The sequence below is a fragment of the Cyrtonyx montezumae genome, unplaced genomic scaffold (assembly GCF_038088225.1).
Source record: "Cyrtonyx montezumae isolate F1298 unplaced genomic scaffold, pur_monq_1.0 scaffold_11, whole genome shotgun sequence".
Classification (NCBI taxonomy): Eukaryota; Metazoa; Chordata; class Aves; order Galliformes; family Odontophoridae; genus Cyrtonyx; species Cyrtonyx montezumae.
The window spans coordinates 8,299,090-8,320,161 of record NW_027071837.1 but is presented as its reverse complement, the minus strand read 5'-3'; the positions used below and the strand labels follow the sequence as shown (position 1 = coordinate 8,320,161).

Genomic DNA, 21,072 nt, shown 5'->3' with positions numbered 1-21,072 from the left:
GGGAGGGAGGGTTGTCCTCTTTTCCACAGAAACAACATTTCATTGGGAAACTTTTTGGTTTCCTCTATTAGTTAGGTCCAACAGGAAATTTTTAATGATTTTCAAAGCTGCTAACCTATTTTATTGCAGGATACAATGTCAAAAATATGGCGTTATGTTATGATCTCAGAGGTGGTGTTCTGGTGCTAGGCTTAAAGACGTGTGTGTACATAATTTCCCTTTTTTACCTGAAACTACGACTGAATGTTGTTCAGTATGGCACATAAAATTAAGTTTGAATCCGACTCTCTATTTTTTAAGGATGAAATGGATGCAGCTGATGGTGTTGCTACTCAGCACTACTTTATTTCCTCACTACTTTAAGATCTCTAAAAGTACTATTAAAAAGGAAATTGAAAACAAAAACAAAACCTATAGTTTGTTTTGAATTAAAATTCAAAGTACTTAGAAGCTCTTTAGGGCAGTGTTCTTACCAGGTATGGCTGTTGTCCTACCTCCTAATATGAAATTTTCAGTGTAGGCATAAAATTGCACCTTTTAATCAATTCTTAAAAAGAAAGAAATGTATACCGTACTATAAACGTGCATTTTCAATCTGTAAGAAAGTATATATGCAGTATTTAGCCAGAGAAATATGCTGCCGCTAGAGTTTGGAGATGGATCTTCAGTTTACAGTGTATACATTTAAAATATGCATCCCTTTAAACAATGCTTTGTGTTAGCATGCTGCAAATCAAATGGCGCTTAATATAACGAGCTGGTCTAGGGCTATTTAATGAACAACCTGTTCAGAAGTGTTACGCATATAATGTGTATTTTTTACTCTTTTTAGTTGCTTCATGTTTGCACACAGCTGTTCACATGAGAAATTGTAACTTCATGCTATATTGTGGCTTTGTGTTTCAGATAATGCTCATATTTTGTTTTTGCACCAGATGAGAATCAGTTCCTTGAGAAAATTTTTTTTTTATATATTTCTAAACTTCAGGAGGTGACATTTGGGAAATCTCTTAGAAAAATCCGTGTTTTATGTGGCTGTAAAAAATGATGTACACGCTGTAAAATAAGATTGTCACTGTTATGTGGGATTATTATTTCTAAATGTGTTACTCATCGTAACGGGCATACAATAAAACGCATCTCTTGCACTCCAAATATTTTGGAGTTTATTTCTCATCTCACCCGGGGTACGTGTGTACCACTGCTGAGCGGAGTGCTGAGTTCCAGCTCACCCCCTGTGCTTTCAGGTAACGTGCTTCCTTTTGCTTCTAAATGATCATCACCTGGGATGCTGTCGTACCTTTAAGTGAACAGAACGTTTCAGTTTTGGAAAAAGGCACCTAGGCATTGTCTTTCTGTTAACTGTATAATAAGAACAGCTGTCAAAATGCTAGAAGTACTGCTTGCATAACTTTCTTCTCTCTTTAGAATACTTAAATTCTGACACCAGGTGATAGATTGGGACCTTTCCCAGCGTGCTTTTAGCCAGCCAGCACACGGCCTCTGTACTGACCAGCTGCAGACACTGTCAGTGGAACTGTCTGGTTTTTGTTTCTGATACTTCGTTCTGTAGGTCTGGCAGTCAGAGGAGGAGACAGTAACGTTCACAAAACGCTAACAGTTAATCTTGTGTTTTGTTGACAATTTTAATGCTTTATTCCTGAAAATTATATTGAATACATAGACTGGAGAAGATTCTTCATCACAGACTGAAGATGACCATTCCGTGCTGGCTCATTTTTCCACCATCAGGATGGACAGAATACCCCGGTGCGTAAGTATTTTTAACATCTTCGGGCAGCCTGTTAACCACATTCTGTTCTGCGTTGCCTAAGGCCCAGCAGAGTTGTGTGGTGCAGAACAGACCATGGGGGTGGCAGGCAGGAGTATGGTGGAAGGCTTTGACCTTACAATATTTCAGTTTAAAATCATAGATGTGGGTTAATTCTTTCTGTGACAAATGGAGGGAGGGAATAGTGGTTGGAAAAACTACAACTGCAGTTCGTCATTATCTGCTGATGAACAAATTAGGAAGGGAAAGAGGAGCTGAAGAATGGGAGCAGCCAGTCTGTGTAGCAGCACTGCTCTCTGTGACACATAGATGGAGGAGCTGAGCTGAGTTTAATGGCAATGGTTACGGGCAGCCTTGTCCTGTGGGAAGTACGAAGATGAATTACCAATGTAGTTTGGTTGGCTTATTGCTTAAGCATTTTAAATATGTCCTTATATTATTTCTTTCTTCTTTTGGCAGTGGAACAGTGAAATTGACAGGAAGGCCTAGCTAAGAAGAGACTGTGTGGAAATAAGGTCTGTTGGGGGGGAAAAAGTAACAGAACTAAGTATCGGTATCCCTACATTCTCGAATTTCCTCAGAACGCTGTGAAATCTTTTGGTACTGTTGAAGTTCCTATATTCTTCTCAGAGCATTCTGTATATATTTAACTTGGGATGGCTGTTCTGCAGACGTGTCACGATTTTTAAAATGGGTCATGTCAAATCACAGTAAAATTCTTCTCAGTGCATCCCCAGATCCCTGCTGTCTGCAGGCTGTACCTGCCCTGCTGCCTCCCCCAAGCTGGCAGCACCGTGCCTTCTGTGCACCCAAAGCAGTGGAGCCTTTAGACAGTGCTGTGCAGGCAGGTGCTGTTTATTTGTTTTCAGAGCAGATGATCCTAAGCAGCGGTAGGAAGTAAGTGAAGGAGACGTGCTGCCACCTGTAAGCTTTGTAAGTCTTTGGCCAAAAGTTTAATTATATTGGTGGTGGTATTGTACTCTATCACTTTTTCTGGAAATCATGAGTGATATCCCATCTCACCATTTGGACAAGAGAGAAGACTCAGGAGAGACCTCACCCAAAATACCATGAGGAGGGAAGGTGTCCTGTGTGTAAAGCTGTTTGCCCCTGGGAGTGTGGTGCTGAAGCTGTCCCTGACCACGTTTGGATTCCCTTTGCCTCCTCCTGTGCTGCTGAATGTGACGCACAAACAGCTCATCTTTGCTCGAGCAAGCAGTGAGTTTCGCAGACCTGCAGAAGGGTTACTTTAAATGTCAGCTGTTCATTGTTTTTCTTTTATTTTTATTATTTGAATGACAGAATTCCTAAAAGCCAGAAGATAAAAATGATTCATGACTTGATCATTGTCTGTATTGTTTTTCTTCAGGTTTCAAATGCCTGCAATTAAAGGTGATGAAATGGAGAGTGCACGTGGAAGAACGCCAGCAAAGTAATCTCGAGGTAAAGGTCGGAGTAAAGGTACATTTCCTTCCTTGCTGCAGTATTCAGACTCTTCAGACAAGGCTAAAGGTGTCAGGAACTTTCACACTGGGACTCTGTTTGGCTTTCATTATTTCACAGTGGGAGCAGAGAAACTGATCGAATTACGTATGTTACCTGGAAAGGTCAGCAACAAAAACTAGAAAAACTTATTTATTGTCTTCTAATTTTCAGTTTAAGAACAAGAAACTGTATACTGTGAAATCACCTCAGGCAGAGGGTTCTGTTCATAAAGCCATTAGTAGTAGAGGAGGGCAGTATATGCATTGCTGTAAGTGCATACACTGCTTTTGACTTTTTGAATTTGCTCCTGCAAGAATGTAGCGATCTCAGTGGACAGACCTGAAACAGAGGTGAAACAGTTTCTGTTGCTGATAGTTTGAGCGATAACTGGCCTTTACAGTGATGAGTAAGTGCGTAAAACATGTCCTACAGAAATGTTAGGTAAATGAGTTTCAGTTCACTAGAAGGGATGCAGCAGGTGAGACGATAGCAAATATCAGTTGTTTTTATAATAAAACTAATAATTAATTTTGCTTTATTAAATAAACCCAGTTTAAAAGCAAAACCAGCCTCAAATGGCCATTATACTTCATCTTGTCTAGTTCTGCTTTTCGACAAGTTATCTCTCTTGCTTTGTGGTACCTGGGAGTAAAATGTGTTGTTTTGGCAATCAGTGCTGCAGTATGTGCAGTGTATGGGAGCTGTAAGTCACCCTGATGAGCCCAGATCTCTTAGCACACAATGCACTATTGGTCTTTTTTTTTTTTCAGTAGTGTGCATGTGTGCTACCAGCTCTCCAAGTATGGAACAACCTGCATGTTTTCAAACGGGTCACAGTGCCAGCTGTACATGCAGAGGAGTTCATTTGCCTAATCATGGCCCTGTCATCAGATGACAGCACAACGCCCAGCAGCACTGACTGCATTCAGTCTGCATTCTTCTGTCCGTAAGGGCGTTTACTGCTCTTGTTGTGCTTATATGTGTTGTAGTCTTAAGAAAGTAAATCATACAGAATTAGAGAAACATTAGTAGTTATTTTCCAGAAGGATCAGTAAATACACCATACAGCCATTGCAGTAGCTGAAATGAGTGCAAAGTATGTCCATTAATAACTGATGTTTCTGCTGTTGCAGTGTCTTTCTCTGGAACTGTTTAATGCTTCTAGCTTGTCAAACCCAGATGAGCTCATGGCAAAGACCACAGTAAGTAAGTTAGAAAGTTTTGTCTCTTTCCATCAGTATGGTGGCATTAAACAAGTATGGTTTTCTTTCTTTTTATTTATTTTTATGGTTTGGGACACCAAGGATGATAAGTCCTTAGTGCCAGTGAAGTTACTGGGGTAGGATACATTTGACAGTACAATGTCAATGTACTATGATGATTATTTTTTTTTGTCTGTGCTGTTATATTAACTGAGTGAAGGTTGGAGGCAGTTGCAAGAAAAGAGACATCCCACTATCCCTTTACTTAGAAAGACTGGTATAGAGAAATCCATTGCCTCAGAAAAGCATCACGCCCCCTGAAACAATCCCCACCAGTATCAGGTAGATAGAAGTTGTTTCCAGTAGAGAGTCACGATTCAGAAAGTTGTATTTATTGAACATATATTGGCAGCAGGACTCTTTCACCCTTAAACAGTGTCTATGCAGTATGTTGTTTGCAAACAGAAGTTTATGTCTGCAGAAACGTTCTATGATTCCATGAAATAGAGCAAAGCAAGAACCCTGTGACTCAGAGCTAGCACCTGACTGCATAAAGCTTTTTGTCTGATTTTCTCTTAGTACTTCTCCCGCTCACCTAACAAACTGTGTTAGTTAAACAGCTACATAATTATTTATACCAAAGCACTCTAATTATTTGTACCAAATCAGCTGAGAGATTCCCACAGCCTTGCCTGGAGTGAAAAGATGTAAATAGGTCGGTCTGACAAGAAAATTTTCTCTAAGAGCTATTTTCAAACCAAGCTTTTCTATATAAAAATATAACAAGATCTTGATGTTTTCAAACACAGCAAAATAAATAGTTGTGGCTTTGGGGGCTTATAGGGGTACAGCTGAAATATGTTAATTCTGATGTCAGTAACATGCTTCAAAATTGGCATCAGCCCAAATTAAGTCATTTGCTAACTCAATTATATCTGGAACAAATGAAGTCATTTTCCTTTGTTTAGTTTCAGATCAGCAGATGTAACATAAGTAACATTCCCTGTGACAGTTCTTCCTGGGTTTTACTTCATCTTGAACGGGCTGCAGTAGATGCAGTGACAATCTGTGAATCTGTACTGAAACCAGCCATTCCCTGTGTGTGACTTAGATGTGTATCACTCTCACTTCTCAATCCCAGGCAGAGAGGAGAGAAAAAACATGAATACTACTACAAAGAGGAAACAAAAATGTTTCAGAGTTCTTACTTTTGTCTTTTAGATTGCTGAAAGAGTGACTGAAGAACAGATGGTGGGAACGTCAGGAAAAATGGAAGTCCTCACCAGCATGGCGTGCCATTCTCTTTGAGAGAAAAGTAAGTGCTCAAAACAATACAAGCAACATTTGTGCACAGATGTTAGCAGCAAGTTAGGGACACAGGTACCTCAGTTTGTTACAATAAGGACAAGACTCTGTCTCGCACTGTCTTCATGCTTTCATGATCTTAACTTCTTCCCTGGCCTTTCTCTCACTATATCAGACCAAACCTTTCACTGATGCAAAAAACAAACCAAACAAAAATAGCAGAAAAGGAAGCAATTTTAGGTATTTGTTGTGGACTCCTGGAAGCAGGTTGGATGGCTGAGGGGTGTATTTCATTCCTGAAGGCAAAGAAACAAGCAGCCTGTTAGAAGGTAATATGCACACTCACTGAACTGTCTGCTATATAAAGCATGCTTCAGTTAACTATGTACTTATTTTCTCTAACAGACTGTAAGTGCCTTAAGTAGCCAGCAAGCCTTCCCCTTTATAAGTGCTGTGCACATCAGCTCTTACAGCATCTAGTTCAGGAATGGTCAAAGTTATATGGTGAAGCTGTAGACAGTTCTGTTCAGCAAGTGGCTGAGGTCAGAACTGGCATCAGTCACTGCCCTCAGTAATCACAAGAATAGACAATAACTGGGGGGGTCGTTTTTGTATTTATGAATACAGCAAATGCAGGAAGATATCAGACACCTAAGTAGCAGACATCAGTTTCTACATTAGAATTTATCTCTAACGGAGCTAGGATTGAAGTGAAGTGCTTCTACTTGAACATCCTAAGAAACTCAGCATGGTAAATACTCTGTACTTGAAAGGCAGAGTCAAGTACCTCCAGTACACCATTCAGGTACCCATCAGTCAGCATTGCTGTTCAGTAATGAATGCAGATAGAAAGATCTGGCTGACAGAACATTAATGTAGAAAAAATATTTGTCAAGCTTGGAGGAAATTGGCACTTCTTAAACTGTATTTATCAAGTTTATCTTGCAACAAAGTCATTTTGTTTCAGCTGAAACTTGCACCAGTGATAAAGACCTTGGGAAGCTTAAAATGCAACCAGCTATTAGTTCTTATTTATTCAGTGATATTGATCTCTTTAAATGCACCATACACTCATTGTTTCCATTTTTATAATGGAAAATATGACTAAGTTTTCAAGTAAGGTAGGAAGAGAGTTTAGCTTTTAATTACTGTTATTTATTTATTACTATGTTAATTCCTTCATACTTCATTGGGTTGAGGTTTAGAGATCGGTAATAAAATTCCAGTTAGCATCTCATATATCCTCTTAGAGCTTGCCACTTGCTTTACTTTCAGCCTGCTCATGCTGACTTAAGTTCCCTTTTCTTGGCTGTCCCCCAGGAGGCTATTCTTACATTTCTGTGCTTGGGTCCCTTTCTGCAAACAAATTCATCAGACTCGTTGCTGTGAGCTGGCCATGCTCATCTTTCTCAAGTCTCTACCTTGTATTCAGATCTGACACTATCCTGTGCCCTGTAACATAGACAGCTTCTGCAGTCCTACCTTCTGCTGTAACTTTTAAGTCACTCTTTAAAAAGAAGTCACCTGCATTTCCTGAATTAGTCACTGCTCTGTCTCTGTGTAAGTTTCAGGAAAATGGTGCTTAATCTGTTTTAATAATAGTACAGAGTAATTAATACTCGTGATTCAAAGGAATACCATCCACCCAAAACACACCACCTGTGCTTTTCACCTGAGAGCAGAGCACTGAAGAAGTTCTCAACTCCACACTGCAGATACTGCTGCCTGGAAGACTGCCTTGTGCACCCGGGCAAAGACTGTTAGAGCAACACCACTTCCTTTGTTAAAGGTAATTAACGGTCAAAAAATAACGATAGGCTGTTTTACTTACACTCCATCAGTTACTGCAGTTCCCTGACCTGACTCAGTTGCCTTGCTTTTTGCAGCCTGGCCGAATGAATGCCATTGCTTTCTCTCAGCAATCAGTTTTGGCTCATAACGTCTTAGCAGAAAAATTAACTACTCAGTAATTTCAGAGACTCCGTAGTGGATCTCAAGGTGAACTTACATGTTTCCATATCTCTCCAGTCCTCTCAATTACAATAGTTTGTGATTTGTTGACAGGTGATGTAACCTTGTAGTCATCAGACAAAAGACCCAGGATAGGATACTGATTCCTGTACCTGTATAGAAAGAGTTGCTCAGCTGTAAAGCATAGAACTGAAATGTGCATAGCTGTATCCATCCCACTCCCTCTGACCTTGCCCCATAATCCGGTCAGTTAACAATCTCCACATAGTTTTACTAATAACAAAAATGCTAGTGCTGTAATTTGAATGTCAGTAACACATTGGCCACCCCTCCATTTGCTATTACAGTGCTTAGCAGTGAATCTTTCTGGGTAGGTTTTACTAGCTGGAGCAGCTCCCTTCCATGTAAGTTGGACTGACATTGGGCAGTAAGACATTTGCAGGAGGTAAGGACATGGTTAACAGAAGCTATGCAATAGAAAGAGGATGTATTTTTAAGAAAGATGAATAACTACATTACTTCTTTGTGATGATAGCTGTTACACCAGGGGACTGACTGCTTGATACTCTGTCATGCTTGAGCCTGAAGAGTTCCTGAGAAAACCAAAAGTAAACATTCAAATAAAATAAATAATGCTTTCTGACTTACTGGTTCTCTAGAGCCCCAGCAGAATACATGCTGAAGCTCTTAGTGAAGAACTAACAACATTATTGATTTTAGCTCAGTGAATGATAATAATAATCCTAACCCCAGTTCCTGAACCAGGAAGGTACACGTGACTTTCTGGTTAAACTGCTGCCTTCATAGCAAGCAGAGGCTTTAGCATAGAATACTCTTAGACAAGAAATAGGCTGTGCTATTTATTTTACCTCTTGCTGTTGTTTAATACAAGCATCTTTCTCCTCCAGCATCACTGTCAGTTCATGCAGCTTTATTTGCAAGTCACTGTTGTTCCCTTCTTGCATTGATATATCTTGCTGGAATTGGCACAACTGAGACTATAAAATACAGATTGGGAAAGAGTCAGGTGTTTGGTGCTCCCTGCAGGTGGCCTTTCTGTGTACAGCCAGAACTCTGTACTAGCTGCTAAAATCGCAGTCAGACATCAAAGGAATGGCTGTTTTTTTAAATCACAGTTCTATGAGTTGCAGTACTATCATCAGCACAGTAAAAAGTAATTGCAGAACCAGAAGATATCTAAAAAGCATCTGATAGATCTTTTCTTAATTAAAAAATAGCCTGATTAACCTCCAGTCACAAAAGGTGACAAATTCACACACACACACACCAAGTTAATCAGCATACCCTAAGACTACGGATCTCACGGTCTTTATCCTCTCTCAAGTTATTGATCATCTCTACGTAACGGCTGGACAGTTCATCTGTGGTAGCTTGAACTGTTGGACTGGAGCAGATCTAGAGGAAAGAAGTATTTTTTTATTTTAAAGAGATTTCTTCAGTATTATTTTCTTCACTGTTAATTTCCATCTATGAATAACAGCAGTTGAGCAAAGAACAAGTGAAGGTACTAAATTATTATTACCTGTAGCTTCAGACTCTGGATCTCTTGGTCCAAGGCACGCTTGGAGTATTCCAGTTCCTTTAACTGACAATCCTTTTCTCCCTCACTGAGTCGAAGAGAAAGGAGCTGCTCTTCCAGAGAGCGACACCTGGCAGTGCTCTCTCTGAGTCCTTGCTGGAAAACACAGAAGTGGAATGAATGCATAATGTTCCTTAGGGAAGTAACAGGATCACACACCAGCACACAGCCAGGCAGTAATTACCTGGAATACTCAGAAGCCAGCACAGAAGCTAGTTTGTGGCTGACAGTAATTATACTGAAACTACATTCTCAGATTTACCTGCTGCTGACGATTATTCTCTCTCAGAGAAGACAGCATAGTTTCATATTCTTTTACTTGAGATTCTTTAAAAGCCAAATCCTTCTTAAGTAAGACATTGTCAGTTTCTAGCTTCTGTAAAACAAAAGTGTTGGCTGTCAGGAGCTGCAATTTTTCAGTAAACTTAGTCCTAAGCAAGTGTATTTAAAGTTCAACTTTGATTATTTTAGAAGTGAAAAATAACTAATTTTCTTGAAACTTTTTTAACTACAAGCTCACGTGTGCTCATTACAGCAGCACCATGCTCTTTGTGTGGCTTCATGTTGCATGGTAAGCAGCAGTCTCAGAAACTGCTCTCAAACTGTAAAGACTCTATATGTAGTTATTAAACAGAATCCAAGACAGACATCCAGAGAGCAGTTCACTGCACAGTCAGAGATGATGGGTAAACCCTTCTCTCTTCTTCAAGCCTCAGATTTCACAAGAGAATGCTGTGAAGCTTCCAGTGATGTCAAGTACTGGGGCTGTTCATGAGAAATGTTTGTGCTTTCCTGACAGTAACTACCTGAAGCTGTACGGCTCCAGTTTCCAAAGCGCAGTGCTCATACCACTCAGGACTGCTGAGCTGTTAAAGGTGGCAGCTGACAACAGCTTTCCTATAGAGTGGGGGATACACGGGAGGCAGGAAAGGAACTGAGCTACCCTGATTCCTGGGAGAGCTCTGTTAAGTAAGGACTTGGTCTTTCTAACACAGGCAGAGAATGTACAAAGACACAGTTCCAAAACACCTCCACCAATATAGACATTCATAGATTGTATATACTAACACAGAGCTAAGTCTAAATCCACTCAACTGGATGCTTTCTTCATTTGAAATTGTGCTTTTTTTTTAGGCTTTAACAAACCGAATGCTTGAACAGCACTGCTAGGAAGAAGTGTAACCTCATTCACTGTTCAAATCTTGCAAGTCAATGAATGAGCCATCCACTTTTATTAAAGCAACTAAGCTTGGACTTCACAAGTTAAATTTCATCACAGATAAATGAGGGACCAACAAACAGATGAGGCCGTGGGGACTGAGAAATGCAACTTACCCCTAGGTCATCCTGTAAATGGCAGAGCTCTTCACGTAAGTTTTTGAAAGTGGAAAGCACAAGTCTCAAAGACTTATCTGATGTCACTCTCATCTAGGAAGAGAAAAAAATAAAATATTACTCTAATTAATTATTGAGTTTGTTTACAATATGTTTAACTACATGTAAAAGCACAGAACTGCTATACAGCTGAAATAACTTCTAGAACTACTGCACGTGCCATTCTTTGAAATGCACACATTTCTAAAGACATTTTCAGACACTTTGCTCTTTTTGAATTACTGCCTAATATAGCACACAGGCATTGAGATGGTTAAGTAGCTAAGGAATACGATGAGGAGAAAAAACACGAAAGCCATTTATAAACGGACCCAAACCAGAAACAGTTATGTTCTGTTCCCAGATGTTGTGTGTGTGCACTTACTGGTGTTCAGCCAGACCATTCATGAAGGCAAGACCTGATTAAGGGCATGATATGTCATCAGTAATGGGTAAAAACACCTGCTGTTCACCTTTAGCTTTTTAAGTAAAGCATTAATGTACAACACAGACAAGAATACTGACATTCAGTGGTCTGTCATTACTTAACAAAAGCCAAAATGGGTTCCAGCAAAACTGGAAGAAAATTCCAGTGAAGCAGTTTAAGACACACAAGTGAGCAGTGAAATGAACTGCTGCGTTGCACCTGAGCCACTTGTGTGGTTCCATACCTTCACACAGAATAAATGGAAAAAGCAGAATGCTGAGCAACGTTGGTACAAATTCCCTGGTGTATGCACACCAGCTCCTACTGCTTGAAGTTACTGCAGACTTCCCCTCCACATTATTTACATACCTGGAGGAGATAACGAATCTGCTGCTTTGTTGCCTCAGACAGTCCTTTGGGAATTAATTCTTCAATATCTTCAGTCTAAGCAAAGGGAGTAAGAAGGAGACATCTTGATTAAGAATTCTGCCTGGTTGAGCATGATGAAGTTTCTTAATTAATTACACAGCTCTGCTATGAAAAACATGTTTAGCACAAGGCAAATAAGAATGAAAATAGATCAAAGTATCTTTCAGTATTACCACACTTGCAAATACATACCAGCAGAAGGTTTCAGGCTCTGAATGCTTTTAACAGAAATCATGAACTAACAACAAAAGCTCAGCATCATTCAGTTAAACTTGCTTGGCCTAATTTGCACCAAGATCCACACCATTCTTACTGAGACTTGTAGAGAACAGCTTTGTAAGCTGCCTGACGCTCACCTGACTTGTAAATTCGATGTCGTAGTTCCTGGAAAACAGACAGAATGCAATGGGCTGATTAACAGAAGACTTTGCAGAACTTGACCACTCTGTCAGCTACAGAAAGGCTATCTGTCTTTGCAGTACAAAACAAGGAAGGTTCACTATGAGGGTAAGAGCTGTTGCTTTCCCTGTAAGGCGACGGGCACTGTGTGATCGAATGTGACTCCTTGAACAGCTGCGTGAGAGGACTGCAATACTGCAACAGCAGCACAGTCAGCACAAGCTAACTCCGTTTCTCTGGGCAGTTATCCCAATTATGGTTGGTTAACCCAGTTCTTAGTTGGCTTGAGTGATGTCTTTACCCAGAGCTAAGCTGGAGTGCACTGACATGCATCAAGTGTCTTCTTAGGAGTGCCAGGGTTTTTTGTGATGTTTAATACAGGTTACACTCATTCCAGTGAGCTTTGAAACCATGAACTGAGGGTGGGGGGGAATACCTAAGTAATGCTGAATGTGAAGGAAGGGTAAGGACACTGTCAAGACCTGAATCAACTTGCAAACAGTACTGTGCTCCCAACTGCATTCCTAGGATTTCTGGAATACCAAAACGCAGTAACAGACACAAGGCCAATACCTTCCTCCTATCTTTTCCACATGCTGCAGCAGACAGCTGTACAGGTCGTTGCTCTTGCGGTTCAGTTCAGCAAGGAGCTCACCGAAGTAGCGGCAGTCCAGCTGGTCATTGTTCTCCTGCGAAATGTGACAAGATAAGCAAGATCACAACGCATTCCCTTCCTCAGGAAGAAAGCTGAGTGTGAAAGTGCTGCAAATAAGATGGCGTGGTTTTGTTTGCTCTTACTAATTTCTGATCTGTTTATACTATTCTTTCCCTACTGAGTGCTCCATGTCTTCTGGTTTTCAGTAAACTATGCTGAAATAAATTCTTCCTTTACAACAAGAAATAGGCAAATATCTTCCACAGCAACGTTGTCATTACTATTCTAACATAGAAAGCATAGATAATTAGTAAATCTTCCTTCGGGTGTCTCTAATGTTTCCATAGCTGTAGCAGCAGGAAGAACACACGTGGACAGCACCCAAAATTTACAGAAAGGGGCGGACATGAGCCACCTCCTATTTCTTTTTCTTTTTTCAAACCCAACAGAATGTTAAAGCACCTCCAACTGAAGGTAAAATGTTTACTTCATTATATGCGAACAACAAAAGTGAAAACAGCAGCCTAAATGAGTTTAACTAAGTTGTTTCATGGGACTCTGCCTATGGAAAGTGCCACATAAGACCACTACAGAGGTGACCCAGTGTGTTAGCCCTGTCACCTGTATGTTCAGCAGATGCATGGGAAGGAACTGCCCACACCTGTACCCCCAACCAGAACAGCACTACACACCAACAGCTACCTCCAGCAGCTCCAAGGTGATGCTGGTTTTGTGCTTCCAATGAAATTATGTCTAACGCTCCACGTTATTCTAAACCCCTACTGAGCAGCTCAGAGAGAAAGCAATGCTGAATTAACCTGTGCCCACTTTATAAAATAGTTTGTGCCAAAACTGGAAAGAAGCATAAGTGTTGAATTACTCAGCCTTTGTTGTACACTGATAGATGAAACCTGATTGAACCCATGAGCAGCACTCCCAGATAAAGGAAGAAACACCACAACAAAGCAACAAGACTTGATAGACACACTTAAGCACTTTGCTGTTCATACTTAGAGTGGATACATAATGCTTAATTACCACGCTATGCTTTTGAACATGGACTTTTGAGAGCAGAAATCAGTCATTTAATCCATCTGTAAAGTTCTGCACACTGTACAAAAACATTGTGAATAGTAAAACATCAAGCACAGGATTCCTACCTGTTCACACGTTTGAACTGTCACTCTCCTCACTATATTTCCTCTGCAGTCATCGGTCACAGAGACAGGCATGAGCTCACAGGGGCTGCTGGTCTGTGTTTGCTGGCACTGGTGTGTGACTGGGGGCTGTTGGTGCTGCTGGCAGGGCTGTGTGGCATGGCACTGATCAGACGGAATCTGACACTGCTGGGAAAATTGGTACTGCTTCTCCTAAAAGAGAAGTGAAGTTTTTTAAGCTGCTGAACACATCTTAATGAAATGGAAGCACAATAAAAATACATAAATGAATGGTGCTTTTGCATTGAAAGACTGAGGTATTTTAATAATGTTAATAAAATTGCTACTTCTTACTATCTGAATATGAGTTTGCCTTATTCTACCATACTTCAGCACTGTATTTTACCAACTCCTCACATTTTAGCAGCTGCAGATGAAAGCACAGAACACATGCTTTTCATAATTGAGCTGTATGCTTCATTGTATTGTTCCTCTTAACATGCTCAGGCAAAAGGAACCTCCACTACACACATACATCCCATTCCAGTATATTAGAGATTGAAGAGCACCAGCAGAATTAGTGAGCTTTTCTTACTTCAGTTAAAATAAATGTATTTTAAGGAAACAGCTGATGACATTTTCCACTACAAATGTTTCAGCAATTCCACTGTGCACCACATCAGGGATACATACGTCCTGTTTTTATAATCTAAGAAGATGCCATTGACAAAATCACCCACCCACCCAAACAAGAAACAGGAAAGTAGTTTATGTTTCATTCTTTGAGAGCGCGTACTCTTCCTCAGCAATGTGGTTCTGTGGCTCACATTAGTTCACAAAGCACCACAAATGCTACTTTTCTTGTACTGACTCAATCTTCTTCTGCAATAGATAACAGAAATAACCAACTTACTTGCTGGGGATTTAATAGTTCATATTTTCTTATTGTCTTTTCATAGATGACATTATTTCCAGGACAGAAATTCCCCCCTCTAAGAAATGGGGATAATGGCTCCTGTAACACATGTTAATAAAAAGTATTCATAAATGTTGGCAGCAATTTCAGAGTTACTACAACATTAACCAAAAAACAATGGTTTTTGTTTTGTGATTCAAAGTGGCACTTCAAGGCACTTTTTTGAGTTATCCATATTTGAGTGCATTCATTTCATTCTCTTGAACTCGGATTTATTCTTTTGCAATCTCCACGCAGCATTCACACAGATTCTGAATCTTGCATCTCTGTTTCCCTTCACCCCAAATGGTATAATCCCAAATGCACTGTTTTCCCTCAGCTGCAGAACCCTGGCAGGCAGAAAACGAGCAGGCTGTGCAACAAAGGTGGATGTTATGTCGCACTAGCTAGAGTTCATGGAGCTATGGAATTTGTTCACCTTAAATGTTCACCCAGGCACCACTGAGAGACCAGGGAGCAATTCAAGCAGGCCTACAGAACTAGGAGAGAATGCAGCCAAATACAGTTCATAAGTTCATAAGTTCATAAGGTTGGAAAGGACCTATAAGATCATCTAGTCCAACCATCCTCCTATCACTATCTCTACCCAACTACTAAATTAAGTCCTTTAGCACCTCATCTAAACGCTTCTTGAACAGCGCTAGGGATGGTGCCTCAACCACCTCCCTAGGCAGGCCATTCCAGTGCCTGACCACTCTTTCAGAAAAGAAATGCTTCCTCAGGTAGATGCTTCCTACAGCACTTGTTCATGCTGCTTCTGGAATTTCTTGGGGTCTCAGAAATACAGAGACTGAGCTGCTGGTACAGCTGCATCTTCCAGCCACACTGTTCCCTGAGCTCGGGTTAAATGCGCACCAGTGGTCATGGAAGACTGCCCGTGGGCTGCCTACAACCTCTTCCTGGAAGAAGACAATTTTTAAGCACTCTGCCTTCATGACTTCCACCCATAACATCCAGATGTGAACATCTAATTCCACTCAGGAGTTTGTCACAAAGAATTAACAGAAAGGCAGAAGGTTTTTCAAAGAGCTTTCTCTAGATCTCTAAATTCCTCTGTCACTCTGTGGACTATTCTTTTTTAAATTAAGCCTTCTCCATTTGGAAACTGCAACTGTGCTTCCACCTAAACAACATCTGAAACAAGCAGCAGTTCTTCTCTGCTAGCAATATAACTGAAGCATACCGATAGAGACTTAACAGCGAGAGCTGGGAAGCCCAGCTGGCAGTTCTGCAGTGCTTTCAGTTCCTAATGGTTTCAATCTCCCAGAGGACTGGGCCTCGTGATTTCAAAATACTCAGCGTGCCGTGACAAAGGTGTGGAAGCACCTCTAAGCTGGGGTAGTTCAGGAAGGGTTACACAGACTCTAGCAGGACACAGATTTCTTACCTGCTCAGGATTCTCTATGATAATCCTTCGAATAGTGCCCTGCAAGGTAGAAAATAAAGATCCAGTGATGACTGCACTTTCAAATATTTAAGCTCAGAATTCAGCTTCCAAACGCTTCCAAATAAATCTCAATATTGCCATCAGCTAAAAACACATAGAGATCCGTTGGCCAACATCACTTAGCAAAGTTTTAAAGCTGTGACCTTTCCACCCAAAAGGAAATAACCAATATACAGTATGGTGCAGTCTGCATTCTCAGAAGTTGGGCTTTTTTCCTCAATCATTCATTTGTAGGTTAGAGGAAATCAGTCCTTACTTTCTGTAACTGTCAAAAGAACAGGATACAGATGAAAGCTAACGTGCTGGACAGGACTTCAAGGATCACATCTCTGTTCCATGTAACACTGCCTTTAACTCACAGTCTTACATGTCACATAAGGTCAGCTGGTGCAAACTGATGTACTTCTAAAAAAACTCCTGCTTCACCAAGGGAAGAGAACGTGCACTTAGCTTAAACACCAAAGTAAAAGGGCTCTGGGAATTGACAACAGATACCACTGTCCAGTGAACCAATGAGTACAATCACTTCAAAAAGTGGCACAAAACACTTATAATTAACACTTACAAAGATGCTCACATAGAACATAGCTCATTCTTGAAAAAGCAAATACGCCTTTTTAAATCACAGAAATCCATAAACTGCAGCAGTTCTGTTCCTTTCTGAGTATAAATTCTTTCTTGCCCTGCACTGTCTGCTCCATCGTTTGGGCCAACAGCAGAACAGTTTATTCATTCTGCTTGAGGTCTCCACGTCTAGTTATTTATCCAAGTGAGCAAAATTCCCACTGACTCTCCTGTAAGGACAGGGCAACTTGTTAGTCTACAACGTGCTATTTATTCCTCCTCAGAGTGCAGACTTTCAATTTTCCTAACAAATCACTTATTCCCTTAACCTGTGGGCTTGGAAAGTTTACTTTGCTTTAGTTGAGCCTCAGAGATGTACTTAACTGGATTAAGAGCAGCTCCAAAGTAGGTCAAATTTCCAGTTGTGAACTGTTGCACAAGTTTAGGAAGCCTGAAGCAGTTTTCCAAATCTCCCAAGAGTGAATCATAATATTACCAGGGAAGAGAAATCAAAGTGGAGAAGAAATTGTTTCAGCACCAATCACGGTAATTAAGAAATCTCAAAATGATAACTAGTGCAGAAAACTTGGAAAGCTGCTCCCTCCTTCGCTCCATGTACCTGAGTTAGGCCTTCGGGGCTGTCATGGGTTTGGCTGGCACAGAGCTGCTTGTAGAGGCTCATACGATGTTACCTTTTGGATCTTGGACTGAAAACAGTGACAATAACACACTGCTGTTTAGCTGTTGCTGAGCAGTGCTTGCACAGAGCCAAAGATGTTTCAGCTCTGCCCTGCCAGCAGCGGGCTGGGGACACAGCCGACATCAGCTGGACAAGGACATGGCAATTCTGTGTGGCACCACGCTCAGCTATACACCATATGTGAAGCCCTGCTTTCCTGGAGGCGACTGAACATCACATACCTGCCAGGGGGAAGTGGCAAATGAATTCCTTATGCTTTGCTTGTGCTGGGCTTTCATGTTACCCAACAGTTCCTGCTCCTCTCCTGCCCCCTGCAAAGCAGTGCAGGACAAAGCCCCCTGCAGTCAGCACAGCCCTGAATCACAACCTGACAGAGACCACGAGGGTGAAGGGAGCACCTCTACATCTCACTGACATCTTAAGAATCAAAGTGAAAAGAAATACTGGGCAGAGAAACACATGTCAACCAGAACACTTCAGCAGGGCGACCGAGGGTCCCGCTGTGTGCCTTCACAGCCGTGTCCTCGTGCACACAGCAGCACCCACAGTGACACAGCTGACATCAAAGGGAGACAGAAACTCGCTCCTCTTCAGCCTTGGCTACTGTGGTGTGGCACATGAAAACAGGATAAGTATTGTCTACGAAATGAAAGGGCACATTTCCAGCGCAGTGAAAAGTTGTACAAACCTGCCTGACGTAAATGCCACTGCCACAGGACTTTGGAATACATTAACTCACGCTATCTATTTCAGGAAGGGTAACTTGTAAATTATTGTACCGAGTCACTTATGTGCTCTCAGAGCAACAAATTCAGGAATCAGAAGGCTAGAGAATTTTAAGTGAGAGTACATTTTTAATCTTGTAGCACTCAAAGGGTGGTATAAATCACACGCAGAATAACACAGAGAACCCAGGTCTGCCTGGAAGCAATGACACCTATCTGTAAGGCACCGAGCTCTCCCTCCCGGCAAGCAGGGGTACAGACGCGCTGCCCTCGCCCCGCGGCAGAAGGGCCGTGCCTGCTCCCCTCCCAAACCAGCACAACAGGCCCAGCCCGCACCAGCCCGGAGGGAGCCCCGGCCCAGGAGCACTGCAGCCCAGGGCCCACCCCAGCACAGCTCACTGGGACACAGCCCCGGGCTGCCGCAGACCTCTGCCATCCCCAAGGGTACGTGTGGGGCTCTTCTCCTTAATCCTCCCGCGGGTTTCCTGCGGCCTCAGAGGCGGGACGTCCTTAACAGGCGGAGGAAGGCGGGCACTGTGCGGGCAGGGCAGCCCGCGGCTGCCATGGATCCCAGTGTCCACAACGGGCCTGGGATTTGTAAGGATGCAACAGCAGGTCTACACTTACAGGAGTAACTGCGAAAGGCAAACATCAGCTCTTTCACAGTGACAGCTGCTCATCGGTACACTTTTAAAATCTCAAAATAGGTCTTTGATAGATTTACCCAGTCATCGTGGGCAAATTTTAGGGAAAAAAAATCATAATAATAATCAACCACTGCACTCACTTTTATATCCAACAAGTTTCCCCTCAGCAGCAGACAAACCCACGGTCAGAGTTCCACAAACACCAAACCTTTTCTGTGTAGCATATTGTCTCGTTAATTACAAACAACCCAGCCATCTAACCAGAACTCCAGCATCACAGCTGGCAGCTGAAACAGGGAGGCCGCCTCTGGGGGCTGTTGCAAAGAGCACAGGAAATCCCACATCTTCACTAATACCAGAGTAACATGGCACCGTCTGCACAGCAGGAGGAGAGTCTGCAGTGCCACGGAAACCTCACAGAGCTCCCCACCAGTGGACCACTGCAAATGCTTTGGGGATTTTACCCCCACAGTGAAACAGACACCTCACACCAAGAGGATTCATGCTCGCCATGATTCTCTATTTAGTCCAGGCAGATGAGAGCAAATCTGCCTTCAATTACTCCAAATGAAACTTGCCATGGCTGGGAGTAGCACTTGGCTTCTACATCAAGGATAAAGCAAAGTTAGAGCCAAAAAACAGAAAGAAAACGGAACCAGGAACATTTCACAACCACAAAAACGCAATCACGCACACTCTATGCATGTATTACTTTTCCCTCTGTCTCATTACAGCATTGTATGTAAGCTGAACAGAGGATGCCAGCTATAAGACTGAATGGACACTATGGACAGCACATCAATAGTGATGAAAGCATTTACTATCATCAACCCACAAAAGCTCTCAAAAAGTGAACTGGATGTTACTCAAAGAGAACCCCTCCACTTATCCATGGTACGATTGAACTCCAGCTGCAGGCTGCCATTAAGGGAGATTGGAAGGCAGGAGGCACACTTCATTTCATTTTGTGGCTGCACAGTATCTGCTCAGAGGACACCAGAATCCACAGCAGAAGTGCTCTTCTAGTCACAGCTCCTCAAAAAACTTTGCCCACCCGCAGTTTTCTTCTCAGCAGCAGTCTGTGCCAGGCCCGCAGCTTCTGTGCACTGCCTGCTGGCTTCACCACGCTTCTCTTCCTAACAGCTCCCTAATAACCTCTATTAGCCATCTTCCCCCTCTGCCATTACAACTGCCACCCACACGAGACCCAACCTGAGCTACACCCTCTGTCCTTAACGTTTAATCCAGAAAACACTTCAGCGAGAAAATATTTTTCATCAGCACGACTGAACGGACTCAGAGACCGTAACAGGTGCTGAAAATCAGACGCACTTTGCAGACAGCACTCGGGTCTGCGATCAGATGTCGGTGCGCACACCTCGACAGAGAAGCCCGGGACTGCGGCCTTTGCTCGGAGGAGCGGCGGCACAGGAGGACACGTCCCTCCCGCACCGCGTCCCTCCCGCAGCGCCGTGGGCTGTCGGTCCTTCCCGGCACAGACCGCCAAACGGGTACAACAGAAAAAGCGACCTGCGAGTTTCTGGTCGGTCGGTCGGTTTGTTTGTTTTAAAGTAAATCGGAGTCGCTGAACAGGAACTACATGCGAAACTGACGCAAACTGAAAAGAGAAACGCACAGGGAAGCGTGCCGGACCGCAGCGCGCTCCTCGCGCATCCCGCCCCGGGAGCCGCCGCCGCCGCTCTCTCCGCGGCCCAGGCCGGAGCGGGGCGGCCCCGGGCGCTGCGGCGGGAAGGCCGAGCGTACCCGGAGGCTGCGGACCGCTCGGAGCAGCCGCGTACTCCCGGCGCGGCCGAGGGGCGGCCCCGAGGCGCCCGTACCTGCGGCTGCTGGCTGCCGGGCTGCGGCTGGCCGTGCGAGCACTCGAGCGGCGACGCGGCGCGGGACGAGCCGGACGCGCCCGCCCGGCGGCAGCCGGGGCCGTAGGTCCGCACGCGGTCGAACGCCGCGCCGCTCTCCTGGCGCTGCGGGACCGCCGGTTCGAAGCACGGCGGCGGGGGCGGCGGGGGCGGCGGCTCGGGGCAGGCAGGCGGCTCGCGGCACGGCGGCGGCTCCGGGCACGGCGGCGGCTCGCGGCACGGCCGGCGGGCGGCGGGCAGCGTGCTGTAGTGCTGCTGGCGCCGGTAGTAGTGGTGCTGCTGCTGCTGGAGGTGCGGGGGCAGCGCGACGGGCTGCAGCTGCTGCTGCCCCCCCAGCATC

The 21,072-nt window shown here is 43.3% G+C and overlaps 1 protein-coding gene and 1 long non-coding RNA gene across 3 annotated transcripts; one reads left to right on the top strand and one right to left on the bottom strand.

The window, feature by feature from the left end:
• Positions 1 to 11: 11 nt before the first annotated feature.
• Positions 12 to 7,932, top strand: LOC136044274 (uncharacterized). Of its 2 annotated transcripts, none has more exons than XR_010621800.1 (6): positions 12 to 1,770; positions 2,252 to 2,307; positions 3,162 to 3,253; positions 4,411 to 4,479; positions 5,701 to 5,794; positions 7,849 to 7,932. It is a non-coding gene; the product is annotated as an uncharacterized LOC136044274 (long non-coding RNA). The 2 variants fall into 2 exon arrangements; XR_010621799.1 differs by having other exon boundaries at positions 4,411 to 4,483.
• Positions 4,854 to 21,072, bottom strand: POF1B (POF1B actin binding protein). Its single transcript, XM_065729505.1, has 15 exons — positions 20,694 to 21,072; positions 16,160 to 16,198; positions 14,710 to 14,811; positions 13,800 to 14,009; positions 12,558 to 12,673; positions 11,942 to 11,969; positions 11,526 to 11,600; positions 10,691 to 10,783; positions 9,618 to 9,731; positions 9,299 to 9,451; positions 9,061 to 9,171; positions 8,625 to 8,753; positions 8,275 to 8,348; positions 7,793 to 7,907; positions 4,854 to 6,080 (listed from the first exon to the last, which is right to left on the bottom strand). Exons 1-15 carry the CDS (start codon positions 21,069 to 21,071, stop codon positions 6,075 to 6,077), a joined length of 1,743 nt encoding a protein of 580 aa, XP_065585577.1. The 5' UTR covers position 21,072; the 3' UTR covers positions 4,854 to 6,074.